The following is a 23927-nucleotide window of genomic DNA, read 5'->3' as shown; positions in this document are numbered from 1 at the left end:
GGAAAGCTGAAATAGGGGTAAACAGAGCTACAGCATGATTAGCTGCTATCTGCTGGTGGATCCGTTGCCAGCTAGGAGGAACTCGTTCCCGGATGGCACAGGAGGGGGAGGGCGAATCCAATCCCGGGGCGACCAGTAGCCTCAGCTGATCCGGGGAGCACTGTAGTCGCACGTCTCTGTTTTCTTCAAAGTTCCTTTCTGAAAGTTTTGAATGGAGCTGAGCAAGGCTCCTCGGCTTGCACTGACAACGGGCTGAGGGCTGCACTGCATCGGCACCTCCGTGCTCGGAGGAGGAGCTGCTGGTGGCAGGGGCGGCGGTGGCGGTGCTGGGGGTATCGACGATGCTCCTGTTGAGGAGAGAAGATGCAGTTTGATTCTGCCGAGGAAGCCCTGCTGCAGAGGCCTGCAGCTGCTCAGCTAGACTAGGTCAGCTCTGCACTCGTGTCACTCCTTGAACGCAAGCAAGGTGTGGAGAACAGAACAGATGAAAAATGCCAAAGAGGTCAAATCCCTCTATCTGCAGGCAAGTCGTGTCATTTGAGACACCTCTGAAAGAAAGCCTGAAGTGCCTCAGTACTCACGGATGCAAAACATGACAAGAATGTGATCTTGCACTGAGGGAAATGAAGATCACTTAAGAGGACTTCCTGTCTTCACTTTCTCTTGTTTGCCCCCAGTTTGCTCTTTGGGTTACGACCAGTAACAAAGACTGGAAGCGAATCTTTTTACCTGTTTGCATTTCCATGGCAAACTTTACCATTCTTACAAAGGAGCACATCGCTGTGGAATTTGCAATGACTGCTTGATCTGATTATATTCCATCTTTAGATTACTAACTGCAGATAGAAGATTTTGGGGAAAATGTTTTACACTTTCACAGTACTAGTAGACTTTTCTCCAAATGTGCTATCACAAACTTGTTTCACAGGCTGAATGAATCACAACAATCTGCCACTCGCACCACATGCCTCCTGTACTCCCACCAGTCGCCTCTGCGCTCTCACCCTTGCTTTCTACCCCAGTCGCCCTAAACCCTGGCTCCACGCTCACCCCAGGCACATCCACCTCACCTATCTCACGCTTCTCGTCTTGCCATGCCTTGGCACCTCCATGCCTTGGCTCCCCGCATGCAGGCAGCTAACCCAGCAGTCAGGGCCTGCGTGGAGGTGGTTCCTGGCAGCTCAACTCCATGCAGGTGGCCTCACTTGGCCCACGCAGTTTGGGAGCCGCAGCTCTCCCAAACACCCTTGATCTTGTGCAGCTCAGCAGCTGCGCATTGCACCATTGTTTCTGCACAAGGAAGCGAAGGTGCACGAGAGAGTAAGAACAAAGGGCTTCAGAGGTGACCCCCTGCCGTTCCACAAAACATCCGCGTGGAAGTGGCATTGCAGCACATCGCCATGTGTACGGGAAATGATTCTCCTGTCTTGTCTAATATATTCTGCAATGATCAAAGGCATAACAATTAAGCTCTTATGACTAATTCAACAGTGAATTTTAATTCCCTCATCTAGATCAAGAGAGTTATTCCACAGTAAGACTAGACAGAAGAACGGCACCTATAATGTAACACTTGCTTTTGGCAGCTCTAACCTACAAAGAGGAATATACTGATAAGTGGCAAAGACTACATCATTTTGCTTCATTGTCTAACAGTAACATAAGGCCAATCAAGAGACCTTGGTTACCAAAGTAGAACTCCTTGCTACCAAGTAAGCAAACACCAAGCAGTTAAAGGAAGTTATGGCACACAGACTCAAGATGTATTCCATTAAGGATAAAGCTCAGGCACAGAAAACAAAAAGCAGACAAAGTTGTTCTCTATGCTCCACTTCTCCCACAGTTTCTCACTAATACTTACTCTCAGACTAATGAGTAATAGTAGTAGTAATAAAAAATAACTGCTGTAGTTAAAAAAGCAGTTATCTTAGATGAAAGTCAACTCAAAGCTCTTTCATTTTCAGTTTGTACCAGTCTTTAAAGAGAGACTTTTGCCATATGGGAGCAAGCTCAAAATGCAGAGTATTTACACAGGCATTCTGTTTTGCCAATCTACATTAACAGCGATGATTATAGCGCTTCAGACTCTGCAGGAGAATTCTCATCTGCATGAAAATCTTCTTCTGTGAGGACAAAACATGGAAATACATTTAGACTCAAAGTCTTCACTCTCCTCCTTTTAAGAAGAAAAAGCAAATCCCAGTAGAAATATCAAATCAGCTGAGACAGTTTAACATGCCTGTTACACATGGACCAACTTCTCTCTTAAGTAATCAAAACATTACACGACGTTAGCACAAACTGAAATAATAAATTGCAGACTGATGGCTTGGGGTCATCTAACTTATGCAAACCTTTCTCACGCTAGCCAAAGATTTGAGCCAATTTGTTATTACATATACAGGAAAACCATCCCTTAGGTTAGAGTCCTGTTTCTCCTGTGTGTGCGGATGGCCAGTAAAGCACAGCAAAGCAAAACTTGACATGTTGCCAAAGGAAGAACAAGACTCAGAACAGTACGAGTTCACCATTAAAGTCGTCAGAGCAGAACACCCTACAGGACTGGTGTAGCAATGCTAGCACCAAACTTGTGGTCAGATGAATTGCTGTAAAAGAGCCAAGAACGCTAGTCACAAATGAGACGGATCGGAAGAGATGCAAAAATTGCAGGGAACAAAGACAAGATTTGGGGCTAGAACAGCAAGGTAAGATTGAAGAGGTTATGAAAGCAGTTGTACAATACACAGTAGGGAATGATCATGAAAGCCATGGCCAGGACTCTGTACAGAATACAGATCCAACAGCAACATAGGGAGTGAAAGAAGATACACATTTAACATGAATAGAGGCAAAAAAGCCACTATATATCTAACTGATTGGATCGTTAAATATTATTAGGCCAAGATACCAAATTATCTTCGAATTTTGGTCTGGTTATTTCAGGATGGGGGCAGAAAGGACAGCGGAGTGGGAGGAGAGGCCACTTGCTTTTCTGGAAATTTGCTGAATTTCTCAGGGCTAGATATTATAGAAATTAAGCTGCCAACAATATCATATAGGTAAAAAACTCCTGCATTATGGAGACCTGATTACAGGCAACGATACTCTCTTTCACACCTGACCTCTGCCTTAAAACATAAATACACACAGGTTTTGAGATGGTATCTGACTAGCTCTGAGCAATTATATACTGAGTTTATTAGTTAAGAGCATGATGCTGGAAATCCTTCAAGTTCATTAATTTCAATTAGTCAATCAGAAACAAGCTGTCCTTCCTTTCTTGACATGACTTGGTGCAAAGCAACTCTTTACTCACTCTGGTGTACTCCAATGCAGTTACATCTACAGATTAACTTGTTCTGTGCCCAGTGGTGAAATATTTTCCTGTATTTACTAGGAAAAGGACCTGAGACAAGTCCTCAGTTATTACTAGACCTTCCTGATATGTAGGTTGGAAGAAGTTGCCTGCAACCACACATCTACTCATTCACACAGCTGTAAGAATAAAACACTCAAACAAGAACTTACCAAGGGTTTTTACAGGGGCATTTTTGTTAAGAGAATGTGTTAAAAGGAATAGGAAGTATATCAGATGCTGTAAACTTGATGCCTGAATTGAAACAAAAACTTAATTATGAATTTAAAGTGACAGTAATTGTGCAAACAGCATTAAAAACTTGGCTGAGTGAATGGGATGCAAACAAAGAAAACCATTTTAGTGATAGTTTTTAAAGATGCTGTATTTCATTAAAACAATCCATAAAAATGTTCAGATCTTTTCCTTTGTTCCCTCCCAATACTATAAGCAAGTTCAAGATTTGCATTCAACTTTCCCATACAGAAACAGAGCATCTTTAAAGAGATAAATCAGCATTAGCTTACTTTTCCGAAAATTCACGTTCAAAATGATGCATGCTCTATTGAAGACAGCAGAGAAAGAGAGAGGACACAAGTTAATCATCTGGTTCTCGTGTCAGAGTAAGAAAAACAGATACTGTTAGCTGAAAAGTTAGTGCAAAAAATCAATACATTGTTATTCACTGAAAAAATATGGTGATAGAAGATCGACTATTTTATATTACATACACAACACTGCCTGATTCTGACTGATGAACCATAATTTTTTGTGCTTTAAACATTATTATACTTGATGAACAAATACAACGCACATGCTTTCAACTCCACATGCCAGAGGTCAAGCTTTACAGGATTAAAGTGCATTTAGAGTTATTTAGTAAGAAATCTGCAGGAAGATTAGCCATAGAAGACGAAATCCATTCACGGAACACTTCCTGTAGTGTTAACACCTACATTTACACTTTTGTGGCGTGGATCAGAGACACTCAAGAAAGCACTCACTGAAGCATTAAAATCATCTTACAGAAAGGTGAAGAGCAGAAAAGATGCACCATATGGCTCTCTATGAAACATACGCTGTACTGCAGGATTCAAAACAACAACTGGCACAGAAAAAGATAGCTAAAGTTATGTACAACTCTCACTTCATTCCTGCAGGGAAGCCCAGTGAAGCTGTAGTAACTATTTACCTCATTCAGGAAACTGTTGGCCAAAGAGGCACCCTCCAAACTTTTATTGTAAGAGAGCTCACTGGTATTTTATGGGCTTACTAGATTTAGAGAAGAGGCAGTGAAGTATTAGATAACCCACACCACAATGTTCTGCATCCCTCCTGATTCTAGCCACAGCTCGTAACCACAAAAAAGAGCAGGTTTTTCAAGGAACTGAAGAATTATGGGATTTGGGGGGTGGGGGGGGGGGAAATCAAACATGTGAGAGAGTACCAGAATTGCAGAAGTTATATTAGAATCTCCATTTGCAATGACCCAAACAATGTAATTCAAAGACAGTATTTAGCTAGCATCTGCACTAAATTCGGTCCTTTCTGAAAGTGCCCATTGGGCTTGTTTGCAAACAGACTTACTGATATTATGACACCTGAACTGTACTGAGTGATAATGACTGATTAGTTACAAGTCACATGGTATCAATTCAATCCCCAACCAGAAGAGTATCCACATGCTACTAAAAAACACACTGTGGCACAAATTCAAAATTCAACTTCTAAAACACGTGGGCATCCTTGAAACTCACTTGCAATGGATTGGAAAGTCACACATAAATAAAAATTAAAAACAACAGGAGAGTAAGAGGAGGCACTGTTTATCTGTAGCCTTCATACCAGCACTATTAAACTACAGATCAGTGAACCTTCCATGTATGGGAAGCGACTCAGGTCCCATACGCCTCAGTTATTTAAGACAAGGTACTACAGTAATTGGTATTTGGCATAATGCACCCATTACCAAGTAATTACTTCAGAGTTACACAGTAGCAAGTGGTTGGTTTAGAGATACAACCAACAGTACAGACCTCTAGCACTGGATCTACTATCAAGTAACCAACTCTCAAACAAGGATAATGCAGCCATTCAAAGTTCAGATGTTCAGGCTATCTAGTCCTACAGCTCAAGTATAGCGCTCTTTCATATCAAACTACAAAGGAGAATGAGTTTCATGGCATTTTCAAGACTGTAATTCGAAGTCTTCTGGCTTTGAAACCAAAACAGAGTTAAGACTACCATGATTATGTAATTTGCAATTCATCAATATAAATCCAACACAAATATTCTAGTCAACTAGAAAAAGCTCATGAGAGTCTACATTTCTAGCAGATACCTTCCCCTCAAAGCAGGTTACATACTGATTGAACCCTACAGTTGCAGCCATCATTACAAAGATTGCTACAGCCAGCAATCTTTTCTTAGCACGTTTTGCATTGACTATACCAAGCACTCCGCTACAGGCCGAGTCTCATATGGCCTTTGTTTAAGGACAGAGTGGCCAGACGCTCGAGAAGCTCCCTGAATGAGGTTCCTCCCCCAGGGCAGGCCAGCCTGGAGCCCGCTCACCTCTGCTCAGCGTCCCCCAGCTCTGCACATACCCACACACGACATTGATTTGGTTGGCTTCTGTTGGATACACTTTTCCATATCAGCCTTCGTTTTGCCAGGGCATCAGATCAGCAAGTTGCTTTGGCATGCCACAATACTAACACTACCATGACCAAACCAGCAAGACGCACCAAAAGCTTCATTCCCCTCTGACAGTCATCTTGTCACACTGGTACCCACATGAAATTTTGATTTAGGTGTAAATATTCTTACTAAGTACAAGGAAGCAGGATGGGAGAGATATGAGTTATAGATGCATCAGTCTTCATGAAGGAAGTCCTAACAGGGGGCCAATTAGGCTTTCACTGGGTCATTAATAGCATACCAGCATAGAATAACTAAAAGTGCAACATTACTGGTGAGAAGTCGGGCACATTAACTTTCTCTTACAGCTAATATCTGAATTTTCTGCTATGAAAGCTACTTGCAAAAGCACTGCTGAAATGGTGGCAGTTGCCTTCACACCCAATCAAATGCACCACTGCCATCAGCACACTAAAGTGCTTTCAGGTAGGGCAGTCTGCACAACCTCAAACGCGGAGCAGATCACTAACAGTCACCACGTGCACACTGGCAGCAGGATGACCTACATGCTGTGACAACGTAGTTTGAACATCAGAGCCAAATTGAAACGTTTGGACCAAGTCTACACAAAAACCTGCATCACATGCTCAAAGCTTGAAACAGCTTTCAATCAAGTTCCAGGGCACATTAAAGTTAAGACACAAGTAAAAGGTAGTTTTATTTCAGAAAAAAAAAAGTGTTTTCTAAATACTTATCCATTTTGGAGGCATGGGGTTTTCTTTCGCATTTGCAGCGACTGCCTTTTTAAAGCATACAGAACTTGAATGTACCCTCTAGCTAGGAGTTAGTACATCCAGCAAACTTTATGTGCAACACAGTGACAGTAATTATCTTGGTTAGAGTAACTGGAAGAAGTCAGTTCCTAAAATAAACACTTCAATGTACTTGAAGAGTAACTTGAAAGAGAAATGACTAATTTGAATTATAGCACAACTAATGTGAATTACAGTGCACAGATTGCCGTGTCCTTTGAAAGATCATTTACAACAAGCACAAATTTGATTGCATCACTTCAGTTAACAAGTTGTTCTGTGTAGAAAGCTGCTTGGACTATGAATCATATGACTGAGTCATCACAACAAATGACAGCGCTATGGACAGCTTCTCTTCCAGAAACACATTCCATTAACACCTTTTGCTACTGATGTTTCCCAGTGCTCCTTTTCTAGCATTTCAGACTGCAACGTGCATAACAGCTCAACATTTCAAATTTGTAATGAAACTACAGTTTCATGAGCGTTTCTATTTCTGGCAATGCCCATTTAAGCAGATTGTGTCCCCCTTCCAACCACCTGTGCTAAATGCTAACAAACCTGCTCATACAGCTACCTAGCAAACGGGAAGAGGGAACGGACAAAAATAAGAGAGACTATTTTTAACCCAAATGATTTGGACTCGTTTCTCTGCACAAGCAGTTCTACTGGTGTTGTGAGGGGACTGTAGTGGAACGGGCAAGAATTACACAACTTGTGCCACTCAATTTGTCACACACAAAATTCCTGAAACTACATCATAGCAATACAGATGTAAAGAGACAATACACAAAAACAAGGGACCAAAAAACAATACTTGAGTATGCACAGTCCATAACATCAGAACAAATGTGTACTGTGACATGAGGCCCAGAGAATGTCTGGAAAGTAGTAGTGCCAGTAGGACTGGAGTAATAGAGACTTCAAAGCAAGCACTTAAAACTCTATGGTGGATCATATGCATGTATATCACAAGAAAGGTTATTAATAAAGTGTATTAAAAGACTTTCTATGGCCCTCAAAAGAAAGTAAATGCCCACACTTAAGCTGATACAAGATAAATGTCATCTCTGTATTCCATCCTTGAAGACCATCATCACTTAGCTATTCTTGGGAACAATGTCAACAATTAGACAAAAGAGAAAAGAAAAAGCTAAAGAAAAAGACAAAATACTGCAATGACTCTTGAACTTACCTGCTGTAGAGGGTGGAGTGGGGGATGATGGAGATGTTAATGGGGAACTCGCCCCAGAGCCTGCTAAATAAAACAACAGTCTAGTAACTAAAGCTGTGATGCTAAAATTCAACACAGTCAGACAAGACAGGTTGTTGGAAACAGGCTGACTTTATTGACTGAAGGTCCAATCCTGCTTCCACTGTAATCTAGGGGAAGATCCCCATTCATATGAACAGTGTCACTCAGACCCGCTCTGAACAGAGAAGCTTCACAGTACACAGTATCAGAGGAGGTCCAAACACATAAGAAGCACTCTCAACAGTATTCCTCAATAGGAAACGCTTCTTTTCTGTTGCTTAGGCTGTTGGATTTCAGCGTCCAAATTCTGTTCTCCTTAAGAGTTGTGCCACTGCATGGATGGCACCCCACTTCTCCTTCTAAGAGATGATTTCAGTCAGTTGCTGTACTCCACAAGATATTCTGATACCTGACTATTCCACAACAGGTTGCTTTTGGACACACGTTAGCCAGGCAAGTCAACTCTGTTAAACTGTTCAGTAGTACAGATCATTCCTTTAAACTAACTGAAGACTTGTCACAGGCTCTGGTGTTTAAGAATTTGACACAGAAGCAGCAACTAAAAAGGTAATTTGCTCCTTCATCTTAACACCTAACAAATACAAATCACCAGAGTTTCTCTCTAAATGCTGAAGTATTAAATGGCCCAAATAAGCAATGTTATTATTAACAGAACACCTTCCATCCAAATGTCATCAACAGATTGAAGGGACTGAATTTTCTGGAGGAACAGGGCACAGGAGAAGGAAATATTGCTTTGTATTAGGTAGCTGAAAATCTAACACTGACAATATTTTTAACATCCCAATTTAGCTATTACTAAATACTCAAAACAGTGGCATCAGGCTTTCATAGTCCAATATTACTGTGTAAACTGATGGTGACCATGGATCTTTTAACCCAGAAAATGACAAAACACAACAAAAACACTGACACAGTTGTGTAGAAGCAAGCTCTTCTCTCTGTAGTTACCTGAGTTATTTGAGTTGCTGTATTTTGCTGAGTGTTCTTCCCCGCTTTCATAGGCAGAGCGTTTTGACTTCTTTAAACAAAGCAGAAGAAACAGAAGGTGGGAATGAATAACCTCTTTCCATGATGAAGACTGATTTTGACACACAATTGTAAAAGCTGCCCACTACATCACACAAGGATCAATGCTCAACATCCCTCTCCCCACCACCCAACACGTGCTGCCGCAAGGACAACAGCAGCAAGGCAGTTCTGTGCCCAAATATCCCCAGGCACACATACAGGGCAACTTCAGAGCCCGCCATCCACAAGGGAAAGGCAGAAAACTGATCCACAGAAAAAGAAGAGAAATGCAAAATGTATTCTGCAGGAGCAGCCTGGAAAAAGGCTCCCAGGTCTTCAGTTCGGTAGCAGGAAGCAGCGCAGGCTGTCATCTGCATGTCAAACGTTAACTGTGCCAGTTCTCGGACAATAAGTTCAAACACATTAAACCAAGCAAGTCAGCTACCGCTATAACCTAAGCTTTTTAGGAAGTGTACCACTTAGCTACAGAAATTAAAACAATTGGAAAGTATTACAGAAGAACAACACAGGGCAGAATGCAACAGCATACCTGTGGTAGTCCATGCTACACCTTCAAAAGGATACACATCTCTTTCTGAGCATGAGAAACTTATTTAAAAGTTGTTTACCTTTCGTGCTAGGATTTTCCTTCTCTTTTTTTCTTCTTCAGAGCCATGATGAGATTGAGCTCTTGTCAGTCTTCTGTGCTGGTGAATCTTAAAAATGAAGGGAAAAATCAAAAAAAGACCATGTCAAGATCTCAAATGTTCTCAGAAAAGGGATATGTTCGGGATGGGAGAAACACTGAAGCTGCTTTGCATGTTTGTTTTTCACTTCTAACTCTTATCTTTACTGTTGCTGGTAGAGGATGGAGCCTCATACCGCAGTTAAAGCGATCCTGTGATTTTGGAGCCACTGCTTGTGAAGCTGCCCCACAGAAAACAGTGAAATGTCATACATAAAACTGCTGTTTTACAGCTTTTCATACTGTATTCTTGCGAAGGCAAATCCATGGATGAAAACTTCTGTTACTTAAAATCTGCTAGTAAAAACTCACTTTCCCCATTTAAAAGTGATATGAGAAAATGGAATGTCTGTAGGAAAACCAGTAAAGAAATGCAGAAGTTACCGATTTCTGTTCTTCTGTTAATCTTTTTTCTAGGCATTCCTTGGAAGTTTTCAATGCCTCTTTTAGCTTAGTAGGAATCTAATACAGGAGAAAAAAAAATCATCATTGCACAAAACATGACAAAGGAAAACACAACTTCACTGCTTAAAACTCACTAGCCATCTGATTGTGTTGTCTACCTAAAGCCCCAAGTTCTGACACCGTTCCTTCAATGAAGGAAAACCAAGGACTCTAGATATGCGCTTTCCCCTCCAAACGTGGCTACTAATCCAACAGCAGGGACAGAGAAACAGAGAATAGTGGAAGGGATGCTCTAACGGCAGAGACAGCTAACTATTTTGATAAGCTGCCATATGGCCGAGAACCACAAGACACCGCACGTGCCTGCCAGCAGCAGCGCACTGGGGACAGTTCCCGACAGGAGCGGGATGTGGCTCCCCGGAAGCCCCACCACTGCAGCGCTGGAGCCGGCTGCTGGACGTGCGGATGGTCTCACAGTGACCCAGCAAAATAGTTTCCCCCAGGCCTTAGCAATTGGCTTCCTCTCACTCCAAAGGATCCGGATTATTCAGCAGCTTCCGCTCAGAGCACTGTGATTAGTCATACGGTTTAGCTCCAGCACAGGAACTGCACTTGAACTACTCATGGGACATGTTGTGTCCTCCTGCTCTCCTTCTAAGGGGTGTTACAAAGTTGGTTGGTACATGTCAGCGAAGCAAGTCCAATATCGATGGACCTCACCATAAAGCCAGCTGTCCTCTACCCTATCTGTCATTCGACGCATAGTTATCCCCAGCCTGCCACTTACACAACATCAGCAAATCAAGACAAAGGATACATCAGTGTTCAACTCTACCTTGAACTGTGGTTTCTCGGAATTTGTTAGCAGGACATCACTGAATAATCTGCGAGTGGATAAAAAAAAGAAATAATTGGAATATTATCCCCAAGAGATGGGCAGAAACACAGAGAGAATACTACTGGTGCTGTTCACCTAACTCCCTCTTGCCCCCTTTTCCTCCACTTTCCTCATCCCTATCCCCTGGTGTTTATGTACTGCTTTTTAACTTCCAAGCCCTGCTGTAAAATTAGCAGCGTCCAACCTTCAGAATATAGCCACTATGGATGGCAGAGTCATTACAGCTAGATGAATTGTTTCGAAAGCTGATAGAATAGCTACAATTACCAAAGGCAGAAAAGAGTTTCCTCAAAACAAGCATCCCATTTCCTTAAAAGCATAAGGATTCGTTAATGATAAAACATTATTAGGGATGTTATTTTGAATTTCACCTGAAAGATCATTGGGCTTTTTAAGGAAACTCTCTTAGCACAACTGCTATTTAAGCATTCAAAAGAAACATGCGAAAGATCAATGAGGGAACTTAACATTTCAAACTATTTGTGGTCTTGCAAGTACTCCGGCAAAGGTAACTAAAGCAACTACCGCTAACAGCTTCACTCTCCTCTCTATGGTATCGGCAACAGCATAAATCATGAATCCTCTTCCATCCAGAACAAAGACACTAGAGGGCAATGTTAGTCTGAAAATGGACTATTGGTCCATTTCAAGATACTTTGTTCTGGAGAACATACTAGAAAACTGTCCCAGAAAGAAATCTCAAGCCTGGCTCCGAGATAAATGTTTCAGAGATTGTTGTTGTTGTTCACAAGCCCATGCTAAAGAAAACAAATTCAAGTCTAGAGTCATGGTTCATAAGAACAGTAGTCCATGAAATATTAAAACAGATGCAATTAAACTAACAGACTTAAAAAACAAAAAAATACCCTTGTTCACAGGGCATTTTTCTGATCTTTTCTGATTATATGTTTTTCAAAATTCGTGGATTCATAGTTTATATGGAATAGCTTAATAAATAGGTGAACTACTTTCATTGTGTTGCACATCTATCTAGAATACTTTTATAAGAAGTATAGGTATTAAGGGAATGTAGTATAATATCCTACACATCAGATACAGCTGAGCATGGATTGCTTGGTCAACATCTTTTAACACCTATAAATTCCTGTATTCGCACAGTTTTCTTAACATATTTTTCCCCTGCTTACATTCTTCTGTCTGCCCCCTCCTTCCTTTCAGGGCAGAGGGGGAGAGGAGCAGAGGGAAAAGAAGGTTGAGACAAGACTGCAGCGACTCTTTCCAACCAGGAAATATGAATTTTGGAGCATGCTTTAAATGTACTGCAATCTACAGTCTGAGAGACCAGACCCAGATGTAGGTATGGGCTGGCCATCACTCAAGAGGTCACGATTCTGGCACCCTGTTTTAAGAAAACAGGAGACCACCATTGCGACGCTACACTCAGTGTGCTGGGTGGCATGCCACAGCACAGTCACAGCGGGCAACTCCCCCGATCAGACTGTCTCCTAGTTGCAGGACGGGTGGCACTGCAGAAGGCACCATCTCCAGCCTAGTCACACGCTGACATTTGCTCCTTTTCTGCATTCTCATCTTGCTCCATACCTGCCTTTACCACTTCACTGCACCTGGGAGGAGAACCTGTATGGGAATTTATTCTGCCTATACTTCAGAGAATCTCTAAGCCCTGCACGAAACCAGTCAGAACATCCACATAACAGCTCACTCCCAGACCCAGCCTAAAAACACTGCTAAGCACAGCAAGAGATCTATTTTGCTAGCCCTAAGTAAACCGACAGCAAAATCTACTGAAGTAAGTCTGAAGGGGACGTGCAAAAAGATCTCTTATTTTAAGTGCTTTGAAAGGATCTGTACGTGTTCTTAAGCACGCTTGCACTGCTTTAACAGCTGGATCAATTTAAATCATAGCACCACGCTAAATAAAACACCTTCATAACAGCTCCAACACACCAAGAGACAAAAAAGTTAAATGAACACGTATCATATTCACAAACGGTGGGTTCAATCAAGTGATAATTTCAAAGCTTCATTTGGGAGACACTATACATCCCTCTGAATGAGGGGCAAATCTTTCCAAAAAGGAATGAGAGCACAAAATTTTTTCCTGCTAATATAATTAAAAACATTACTGTGAGGATAAAACAAGTGCGTTAAGACTTACGGCATCTGTAAGAGCCGTGAAACAGTTGGCATGCCATTCTTCATAGCTTCACAGGTCAGAATGGATTCCAACACAGACACTACCAAAGAAAGAATAAGAACATACACATTTTTGCACTGCAGGATAGCAAACAATTCAGAATGAAAGTCTGGCACTGCTGTGCGATGTTCCTCTAAGTACTCCATCAGCCAAGCAGTGATGAAGCCATGTAACATTTGGTTTTTATTATAACGTTACATTACACGTACAAACTTTTCAAGAATGTTAGATGTGAGGCCAGGGGATGCACGCATGCAATTACTAGAGACTGTTTTATCACTTAGTTTAAAAAATTACTGTATTTATATGCTACATATATTTGAAGAAGAACATATTTCCCATTTTTAAAAATTACTAAATCATCATTTCCAGCCACAGGCTCCAAAAGTCTTCAGGCTGATCTTTCACAGCACCTTAGCTAACAGGCAGAGCACCCAGGAAGCCGAGACTGAAGCTTTCTTGATTGCATACTAACCAACAAACACTGACGGTGCAGGAGGGAAGCTGTCTACTGGAATTGTATCCGGGGGTCTTCCATATGTCATTTCATACAGTAAGTGTCCAAAGCAATGTACATCAATACCTTCCAAAGTCTGCAGAGAAACAAAACACAAACAAACAAAAACCTAAACCACCACACAGAATTGATTCGTTTTTCCCCAGCCAGTTTGTAAACATGCAGTAATCCATTACAGAAAAAGGGCAATCTTGTATCTGAAGATGGAAAGAGATACCACTACGATAATTCCTAAACACAACCATTTCCCTGCACAACTTTAGCTCAAAAGAAGTTTTCACACCTCAAGCAAAAGAAATTACTGCTCTCTTCCTGTAAGTGATGATACAAATGGGATATTAGTATAGCCATGTTCTGTAAAAATGTGTAAGGAGTAAACTCTTTTCACGCACAGCAGTTTAGGAAGGCATATATCGACGTGAATTACAACAGAGTACATTTTCCTAGCATAAGTCAAATGGCAAAGAATGAAGTTCAAGATAATATAACCAGTTACCTCTTTACAAGGAGGTAAATAAAGAGAGAGCAAAAACACATACCAAACAAACCTAGGAAAGCCCCTTTCACCCCTCCTCAGGTCTGTACAAGCTTTAAATATGGGCTAAGCTCCCAGACAGGATACTTCCTAAATTTTAGGATCATGTTTAGACAGAAATGGCTCCCCTTACTACTTAAAGGCTTAGGGATTTGACAGCACTGACAGATTTGGACTAACCATGAACTTTTGATCGTTTCTTTGACAATACAGTAGAACTTGTTTAGCAAGGTCAGCAAGCGGCCGTCTCGTGATGCTTCATGCAATTTACTACAATGAGCACTTAAAGGCAAGGCAAGATGCTGGCCAGAAGCCTGCATTGCTTCAACAGGGCAAATTAGGTTTAGTAGTTTTGTAGGAAGGTCTTATTTTGCTGTGCAAGCCTGCAGTTTGGAGACAGCTGACAAACAAATAGAAAATAAGAGTTTTGAAGAGACAGATGCCTACAAGTGTCTAATCTATTTTCACAGCAGCTGTAACAGTCAAGGTTGATTACCACTCTCAGTTAAGACCAAGTGATAAACTGTGTTCGTTACACAGACATACAAGCGCAACCCAAACGTGGCAGACAATATACGTTCTCCTGTGAAACAGGCCCAGTGTTTGGCCAAGGGACCAGGTAACGAGGCTGCAGTTCGGCTGCATTTGTGCCAGCACCGCTGTCGAGAAAACACGCGCATGCCCTCCTCTGCCTGCCTGCCTTTGGCCTCAGCCCCACTCCAGCACGCTGGAATAAGACTTCCACGCAGCCACGCAGTGATTTGGAGGAAGCTGAAAAGGGATTTGATGGAGAAAAGCTCCAGGAAAAAAAGGGGTCAAGGGAAGGGTTTTTTTTTTTCATTCAAGTCAGTTCTCCATAAACACAAGTAGAGGGATGCATAAGAGTCAGCTAAATTGAATTAATTTTTCAAAACTTACATTAATTTTCCGAAACTGTGAAAAGTATGATCGATAAAACGATGGAAGTCCCAACAAGGAATTTTCTAGATCTAGTAACTTGCACGTGTCTCCATCCAACATCACATTGCCGGAGTGAAGATGGCCATAAGGAAATCCTTTCTCATGCAAGAATTTTAATACCTGGAAGCACAAAGCAGGAGTGCTGTTGCAAGACACTCAGATGATCCCAAGATATCAAATGTTCCCATACTAGAGCAGACACATAATAAAGGAGGCCCCTGTTTTGGATTGCTTCTCCATTTCCCTTGCTCAGCTCGATCTGCCGTCACCATCACCTTTGGCCGACTATTCATTCCCATTTCACCAGTAACATTCCTCACAAAACAAACATTTGATGCTGATCCTCAAAGTAGGCCTACAAACACCTCCCAGAGAGACCTGAAACTAAAATTCACAATTCCACTGAATATCATGGTTGGAATGCAAAAAAAACTTACACTCAGTGATACAAGTTTTATGGCACATGATCCACAGGCTAGGAATTACTTCTTTCCCTTTTTGTCCACAAGGAAAAAAAATTATATTACCACCTCTCCCACCTCAGCTCCACAGGTACTAACTACCTTTCTTGTCAGAAACAGCCTCACTCAGATATATCTAAATTCAAGCCCCAGCACTTAACCTCCATTTAAGTTTAGCTTCAAAGTCTGCTGCTTTTCTTTTAGAACCGAAATAAAACTCATGTGCTCAAAAATTTGTCTACTTTTTCCAGTTAAATCAATTGGTCTTAAAAATAAATAAATAAATAAAATTGCATCTTCCTACAGGCACTGTCCTTGCAGTGTCACAGCTAAAACACCACTATTATTAGAAACAGTGTAAGAACCAACTTTAATCATAAAGGCAGTCTGGCTGGTAAATAAAGCAAAAAGAAAAAATACCTCTAATATTTGTCTTCCATATGTTTTTATTTGCTGAAGTTCAAGACCTTGAATTTTTTTAGGATTGCAATACTTCTTCAAGAATGGGTCTTTTGGTTTTGCCTTTAAAGGAACAGACATATATCAAGTTCCATGAGCATGAAATGCAGTTAGGACTAAGAAAAGCCAGCAGTTGTCTTAGTTTACTTAGTAATAGATGGTAAACAGTAAGACATTCTTTGAACATTTCAGCAAATATTCCACCATTTGAGTTGAAAATAAAAAATTACATTACCTTATAAATAAGGTCCTTTAGTGTCCCTTTTTCACTGAATGGCCTAATAACCAGTGCTGAAGATTCATTGGCAGTGGCAAAAGTGACTTTGTAAATATAGGGATGCTACCAAAAGAAAAAGAATATACCGTAGGTTACGTTTCAGATGACAGATACTGTACATTGATTTTTGCTTGATTCAAAAGAAAGAAAAGCTAGGTCTGAATTACATGTTTAAAGTAATTAATCAGATTCTGTCACTGACATTTGCTCAAGTTACTTAGTCTCTATCCAAAGCAAGTGCAAAGAAAGCTTCACAAGAACACTGCTCAGCCCCCATTAAAAAAAAAAAAAAGAAAAAGAAAAATCCAGCTTTTTTTTTTAAACAGGAACTAAACCAACTGACATCATGGATAAATGAAGAATCCAGCCCTATTAACACTTATACATGTAGGTTTACTGCAGGTTTAAGTGAGGCTACGCAAATGGATTCTTTCATGCTCTTCTATGGCACATAAGGAAACTCAGCACTAATAGTCTTCGTAACAGTTTTGATAATGTCTTTAGAAACTTTTATAGCAGCTTCCTGTAACTTTCTGAAACCAAGTGAGACAGCAGATTCAGAAATAAATTACACACACTACAGATATGCAACTAAAAAGGTTGAAAACTAGGCTTTTCAACCCAACAGTTAGACCCAAAGTGATGTATCAAAATCAAGACACGAGCAAGGGGTCTTTTCCTAACTAGCAGTTTCAATCACGGTATCTTTTGAGTTCCAGGATGACACAGAAGTTCACCAGGTTGAAACGCATCCTTTTCAGCTTGTCTCTCACATGCTTAACAGTTTTAAGGAGAAACTCCCTTTGGAGTAAAATACCACTATTTTTTTCAGACAGAAGCCTACTGGATTTAGATTGTGGCATTGCACAGGAGCTAAAAGTACAGCCTCCGTTGTACCTCTACTAAGATACTCCTGTCATAAGTACAAAGTAGTGAAAAACACAACTACGCACATTGCACTGCCCTATCCACTGCTGACTGAGAATATCCATAGTGTACTGGTTAGCAATTACATCTCAACAGCACTATCATAACAGCCTACGAGTCCTGAAGAGTTGAAATAAAAGCTGTGATCTCACAGTACTGTAGGAAGTCACGAGAAGACAAAATACAATTAACCACAACCCTGAAGCTACTGTAATAATCCTGTAATTGTGCTGAGAACATGTTACCTCTGTGTGGGAAATTTAATTAAAAGGTTTGCAGATCTCTAAATGAAAGCAACTCTAAAATTACAAACTATTTCTACTAGACTGCATGTGCTTTTGCAAGACCAGCCCTTGCAAGCTTTTCTTTTGTGCTGGCACAATTTAAAAGCCTTCAAGTAATACTCACAGAACAGGAAGAAAGAAGTTTCACAGCGTACTGTAAGTCTTTGTCAGACAAGTATTTATCAGGGCCAAGATCAGCCTAGAAATAATAGAAAAAGAAAGGCCTCGTAAGGGAAGAAGTTGCACTCCATAAAGAAAATGTGACCTATATTCTTCCCTTACAAGTTAAGACAGTTGCTTGGAAATACATTTTGAAGAGCAAGCAAGGAGACTCCACAAAGAAGCAAACTTTAAAAGGCTGAATAAGGCTGTGGTTTCACTATACAAAGAATTTGACAGTAAGTAAGTAAGTATTATTGCCTCCTCCCTTCCCAGTATCTGACACGCATTACCACCACTGAATTAACTCTGCCAACCCCAAAACTGGGAAATTGTGTGCTGATAGGGCTTAAACTCCCACCTTCTTCCTCTCCACTAAAAAACTTCTCTTTTACCCCAGGTTTGAGCAATCTCAGCTCCCCAGCGAAGTCTCACAAACAGCTATGCTTTTATAACTAAGAGTGCAGCACATCTCAGCACAGAAGCATAAGCATTTAGTAATGACAAAGTATTTGGCGGCAACATGTCTACCTCAAAGGAGCAATTCATGCCTATTCGTTTGTCAGAACAACTAAGGATCCTAGTAAAAAACAAAAACAGAAACAACCAACCTGAAAACAGCAATAAAAAATGGTAATTTAAAAAGGATTACTCTGTTCTTTCCAGTGAGCAGGTTTATATTATGGTCAGCAGCTACATCATTACCACTAAGGAAACAGTAACCTGAGGTGCAGGGGTGGGAACAAATGACCAAGGACAGAAACTTTCAAACTGGATTTGTCAACAGAGAAAAGAAACACAAGTTCCCACACCATGCATCCACCTAAGGGCTTTCAAAACTCTTTAAGTCCCAATCTCCCAAATCTGCACCTCTGTCATTCACACATGATAGTCAATATAAATGATACAAGCCAAGTTAATTTAAGAAAGGCTTGAGGATAAGATGAAAGCATACCCAGCTTAACATTAGCCGTTCCTTTGGTTGATTCCTAATCTTCATTAAGAAATATTTCTTACGTATTCGCCAACCTGCAATGAAATAGTCATCAGTAGTTTTAATTAAAACATTACCGAATCACATGGCTTATAAGCAGGACAAAGTTTGTAAGCTAAGATAGTATCCTTATCTTAGGACAACTGGTATAGTTGGAAAAGTCAGGCAAGTTTTCAGGAATACATGCTCTTCTTACCTATATCTTTTAATGGTTCTACTACTTCCCACTTTGGCTCTGATCGGAAGAACATTGAAACATGCTGTAAGGCAATTTCTGGGGAGAAAAGAAAAAAAAAAGAAAAAGAAAAGAGACTACTTAATTAGGTTATATACACATTAGGTAATGTTCTATGCCAGGAGGAAGCCTTCAGGAATTCAGACTTTGTTTTATTAACTAAGTCAGCAAAATCATTTTAAAAGAAAATCAGGTGAAAACACAGTTAAAAGGTATTTGCATTTTTAACCTGAGAACTCATATCCACTAAGAAAACAGAAACCACTGTCTTAGGAAAACTTATCTTACTGAGTTTGCATTATATCTATACTAGAGTTTAACTTCCAAGTTCAAATCCAATGCTCACAGCTAAGATTTTTCACACTTGGTACACGCTATAGTATGATATGAAATGTTTTAGCTATACCTGTAAAAGTGGTAACTTTTACATTTCTTTAATGTGCATCTACATTGCCATTATTACGCATGAACTAATCAGTTCTTTGTTTTGCTACCTGCTACTCTGCCCTATTTTGCACAGACAAAGGTACTTTGCTGTCATGATCCAACATGCACTTCTGAAAAATAGGACAACCTTCTGTTTACTGAGTTTTCCCACAACTGGGAATACAACTGGTGCATTCATTAAGCGATTATGCCAACAAAGAATCTGCTCTAACATCACTTATCTTGGCATAGAAATACTGCAAAAAGGTAAGCATGCACTTTCTCTCTTCTGTACTCTCTCTTCTCTATCAAAAATATGCTAGGAAAAAAGAGAGAGAATAGTGCAATACATATCAGCTCACTGCTGCAATATTAAATAATGACAAATTGATAAAACTCTCCAGAGAACATAGCCAACCTCTTGAGTGCTATTAACTTCCCCGAAACTTGCTGAAAAAACGACAGTCCCAAAGAAAGCACTCCGAATTAACACAGAAGTCACATTATCCCCTAGAGGATTTCAACTGCTTGTTCAGCATTAACCAGAAAAATTCCGCCCTTAAAGAATTACTAATAATTTACATCTCTTCCACAGCTTACCATAAACATCCAGGAAATGTTCTTTGCACTTTGAAGTGCAAGAAACAAGGATGTTATACAAAGGGAAAGCAGAAAGACAAGTGAAAAGGAAGCAGTAAGTTCCTGCTTCAGTAGGTTGTACTTCTATGAAAATAAGGTTTGCATTTTGCAAAGAGTCAGTCTGCCTGTGAACTAAATCTGCAGTGTAGTGTTTCATCACTTAGAGGAAGCTCTTCAGTCTATCAGACAAATATTTAACAATTTCCAATGGCTGAAGTTGAAGTTGGATAAATTAAGAGAAGAAACATTCAATAATGAAGAGAACTGATCACTAGAACATCATTCTAAGGGAGACAGTGATTCCCCACCATTGTGGATTTTTTTTCTTTATTCAAAAGTATATAATGCCTTAAAAGAAAAAAAGAAAACCCCACTAGCTCAAACAGTTCTATGAAGTTTCACAGCCCAAAGGGATAGAGGGAGCTAGACAAGATGATCACAATTGTTCCTGTTGATCTGAAAAACTCCTGAACCATAACAAATGCAAGATTCAGTGCTCAGAAGACCAGCTGTATTAGCAGAACGCAGAGCTGACAACCTTAACTCTATCTTACGCTCCAGTAAACGAATAACTTCTAAACATCACCCTTTCCATTCATCACAAATAACAGTGAAAAAATAGACTTCACTCTCAGTGGCACCCTTCTCCCAAGTTCATCTTAAATAAATCCTGACCCTCATCACTCCTCTGTAGAATAATGCAAATATTTAGTATTGATAACTGCAGCATTATCCATGCACACACCTGGTGGAATATTATCATCTATAATCACACACAAAATATGATCACTTTGAAGTAAGTTTTTTTTCTCTGTGCCTTAGTGTAACTCCTTGTCAGCATTAACGGAAGATGTGCATACATGCTAAAGCGAAGTTGTGATGCAGTTTTAAAATCCCTCACTTACCAGTGTAGTTTACAGAATAGCTGTTTGGATCCAAGAACTTTTTTACCAGTTCACAGTTAGACAGTATGTGATGGGTAGTAATTACATCGAGATAGGTCTGGAGTCCTTTCTGTCTTTCAGCTATGAATTCACGCTCCATATTTCCAATCAATTTTTTGGGAGGAAGAGGTAGACTTAGAGTTGAGATCTTAAAAAGAGAGGAAAAATGATTATTTTGCAGCCTTGTTCTCAAAATACCTCAGGGAAGTAAACTGCAAGCCAGAAAATACTCTTTGCATTTTCTATGTGTTTTACTCTGTGTATTTTCTGTGTGTTAACAACTGAATAATTTTTACTTTGTATATACAAGCTTTATGCTTTTTCTAGGTACTATTATCAGGGCGAGGAGTCAGATAACTCACATCCCAGTGAGAAGAGACTTGTAAATGCAACTACACCGAGAATGCAAGGAGATAAACTTTTGCTAGTGATTCATGCATTTAAGATCACTACACAAACCCTTCAGCTACTAAATGGCTTTAAATTTCAGCCAAATTCTTTAAAATTCTTGATATACCTTTGCCATAGCACAAAAAATTTCACACCTTACCATTTTCTCATGATGAAATTTATGCTTATTTAATGTATGTGCAAATTAATAAGTTTCCTTTGCCTCTACTGCCATTATGGGTAATATAAAAACCCTTACTGTCAGCTTTTTAACTTGTACTTTTGAATATGGTGCAACTTTTCCATTTTAATTTCTAAATTTGTTGCTGTGCAGTTTTTAACAGCTATATACATTTCACCCCAGAAATAACTGCAATCTACTAGTGGATATAGAGTAGTTGTTTTATCTTAAGTGGTGCAAAACTTCAGTTAAAAATCAGTGAAATATTTAGACATGGGAAAATGGAAAATTCTGCAGAAATCCAGAGCTTCATATAAGTCAGATCAAAGAGGTTTGTTTTCTAAACATGATCTAGGTTGCACACAGTATTTATATTCATTTACATCATGTGAATTGCCAGAATAAATTATTCATGTTGTCAACACATTGTTGTCCAGCAGATCAAAGCACCTGCCTGGTGTGTGCTGAATCTTCACTGGAGATTATCTTTAAAAAAATGTGTGTTGCAGAAACAAATTGCATATGTGCAATAACCTCATTTCTAAAGCAAGGAGTTCGCCAGGGAGAAGGCAGGGACTTTCAGCATTTGAACAACCCTCATTTTAACTAGTGGGAAAAGTAAGGGATTAGCTTAACAGCCTGGAGCAGAGGTAGCAATCCCTTCCCTTTTTTCCTCTTCCTCTTCACAAACACAGGAATTGTTCCCCCCAGCACTGGTACAAATCATCCTGTCCACTGAGCACTCTTTTTAAGGAAAAGGTAACATCCAGGAATAAACCCAAAAGCAACAACGAACTGCTTACAGCACCTACATTTACCACCTACATTTCATTTTAACACCAGAGGCATACAAGACTTTGTCTGGCACACCACTCCTCCTTCAATTCAAAAAGGAGTTTCTAAATAAAAACAAAATGCACCTCTGACATTAAAGTTACTCACTGGAAAAGCACATCAAATCGTGATCACCTTTAAATTCTTGACCTGAGAGCTAGCAACTATCTCAGAGAGGAGGACTCTAGTTTATCATAAAAGTTTGTTTTGTTTATTGGGAGGGGGAAAAAAACCAAACGTAGGTATTCTTCAGCAGAAACTAACATTCACCCCAGGTTTTTGTAACCATCTGCCAAGACACACGGCACAGCGAGAGCAGCTTCTGCTGGGGAAGACCACCTCGCCAAGATCCCAGCTTTGCCTGCTTCCAAGCTCGAGCCGGCTTCTCGGGGCCCCAGCTCAGCGCTGCAGCCGGCGGAGGCTTCGCCACAGAAGAACCTGGGAATTAACTTGCTTATCTTCAAACCGCAGCCTTCTCGGCAAGCTCTGGTCAAGAGCTGCGATAAAATGCTCCACCAACGTCAGATATCTTGCTGCAAATACCATACACCGGTCATTCACTTAACAAAAGAGAAGAACAGTCAGCTGCCTCCGTGCATCCCTGGCAAACGAGCGCGGAGAAGAGAACGCCGGAGCCCCTGCAAGGAGCCTTCCAGCTGCGTACGCAGCAGCGGGTCAGGGAGCCCGGCCTGAAGCCTTCCGATGCGTACCAGGGTTACAGGCACACACCCCTCATCCTAGCCAAGGTGCTGGCAGGACTACAGCCCCTAGCCTCGATAGCTCAGAAACTCCCCATCCTTACTATTAACGTATAGGTAGCATCAGATTAACGGGAGAAAGTTGCATTCCAGCTCAGCTGCGGGTCCAAGCACAGCAACCCGAACCTAAGCAGAAGTCAAGTAGGCCACAGGGAATGGAAAAACTTGGGTCTTTAAGCCCAGAAGAAGCTCCAGCTCTCTTTCAGGAACGTTTTGGTTGTGCAGGTAGGGGGGTGCTTTTTGGTGTTTTCTTATTGCTCATTGGTTGGGTTTTTTTGGGTTTTTTTTTCACTCAGTTTTAACACACACAAGATGAGAGTTTAAAGTGCTTAAAAACAAATCATGAGACCTGAATGTTTTGATGAGATGTTGTTGCTTAGCGTTCTGGGAGGAAAGAATTCAGAAGTGCTGCATGTCTCATAGCCGCAAAAATCTTTCTCTGACCTCAAATTCCTCCTTATCTCATTCTACAACTTGCCGTCAAATTCGCTGTAAAAAATTTCCCGAGGTCTTCACTTACACTGTGCATCTCTGACTCAGCAGCAAAGGCCTTCTCTTTCTCTACTACATCATATGTAAGCTATTTAACTTCACTTTCTAGATCTTCCACTTAGGCCTAACCATTC

General features: G+C 40.5%; 1 protein-coding gene across 5 annotated transcripts in view; it reads right to left on the bottom strand.

The window, feature by feature from the left end:
- Nucleotides 1-57: 57 nt before the first annotated feature.
- PXK (PX domain containing serine/threonine kinase like) overlaps nucleotides 58-23927 on the bottom strand; it is a 37382-nt gene continuing 13512 nt past the window's right edge. Inside the window, exons 4-19 of one of the 5 annotated variants that reach the window (XM_067303415.1) lie at nucleotides 21100-21286; nucleotides 19091-19168; nucleotides 18856-18929; nucleotides 17866-17940; nucleotides 16489-16593; nucleotides 16215-16316; nucleotides 15292-15453; nucleotides 13797-13914; nucleotides 13283-13361; nucleotides 11080-11128; nucleotides 10224-10301; nucleotides 9724-9810; nucleotides 9035-9104; nucleotides 8003-8065; nucleotides 3883-3917; nucleotides 263-347 (exon numbers count right to left, since the gene is read on the bottom strand). In XM_067303415.1, coding sequence (XP_067159516.1) covers nucleotides 3901-3917; nucleotides 8003-8065; nucleotides 9035-9104; nucleotides 9724-9810; nucleotides 10224-10301; nucleotides 11080-11128; nucleotides 13283-13361; nucleotides 13797-13914; nucleotides 15292-15453; nucleotides 16215-16316; nucleotides 16489-16593; nucleotides 17866-17940; nucleotides 18856-18929; nucleotides 19091-19168; nucleotides 21100-21286 — 1344 coding nt within the window. In that variant the 3' untranslated portion in view covers nucleotides 263-347; nucleotides 3883-3900. Of the gene's footprint in view, nucleotides 348-3528; nucleotides 3611-3882; nucleotides 3918-8002; nucleotides 8066-9034; nucleotides 9105-9723; nucleotides 9811-10223; nucleotides 10302-11079; nucleotides 11129-13282; nucleotides 13362-13796; nucleotides 13915-15291; nucleotides 15454-16214; nucleotides 16317-16488; nucleotides 16594-17865; nucleotides 17941-18855; nucleotides 18930-19090; nucleotides 19169-21099; nucleotides 21287-23927 lie in introns of those variants that run through there. The other 4 variants (XM_067303412.1, XM_067303414.1, XM_067303410.1 and 1 more) reach the window with 4 other exon arrangements.

Source organism: Apteryx mantelli, chromosome 12, assembly GCF_036417845.1.
Source record: "Apteryx mantelli isolate bAptMan1 chromosome 12, bAptMan1.hap1, whole genome shotgun sequence".
NCBI lineage: Eukaryota > Metazoa > Chordata > Aves > Apterygiformes > Apterygidae > Apteryx > Apteryx mantelli.
This window is presented reverse-complemented; position numbering and strand designations above follow the sequence as displayed.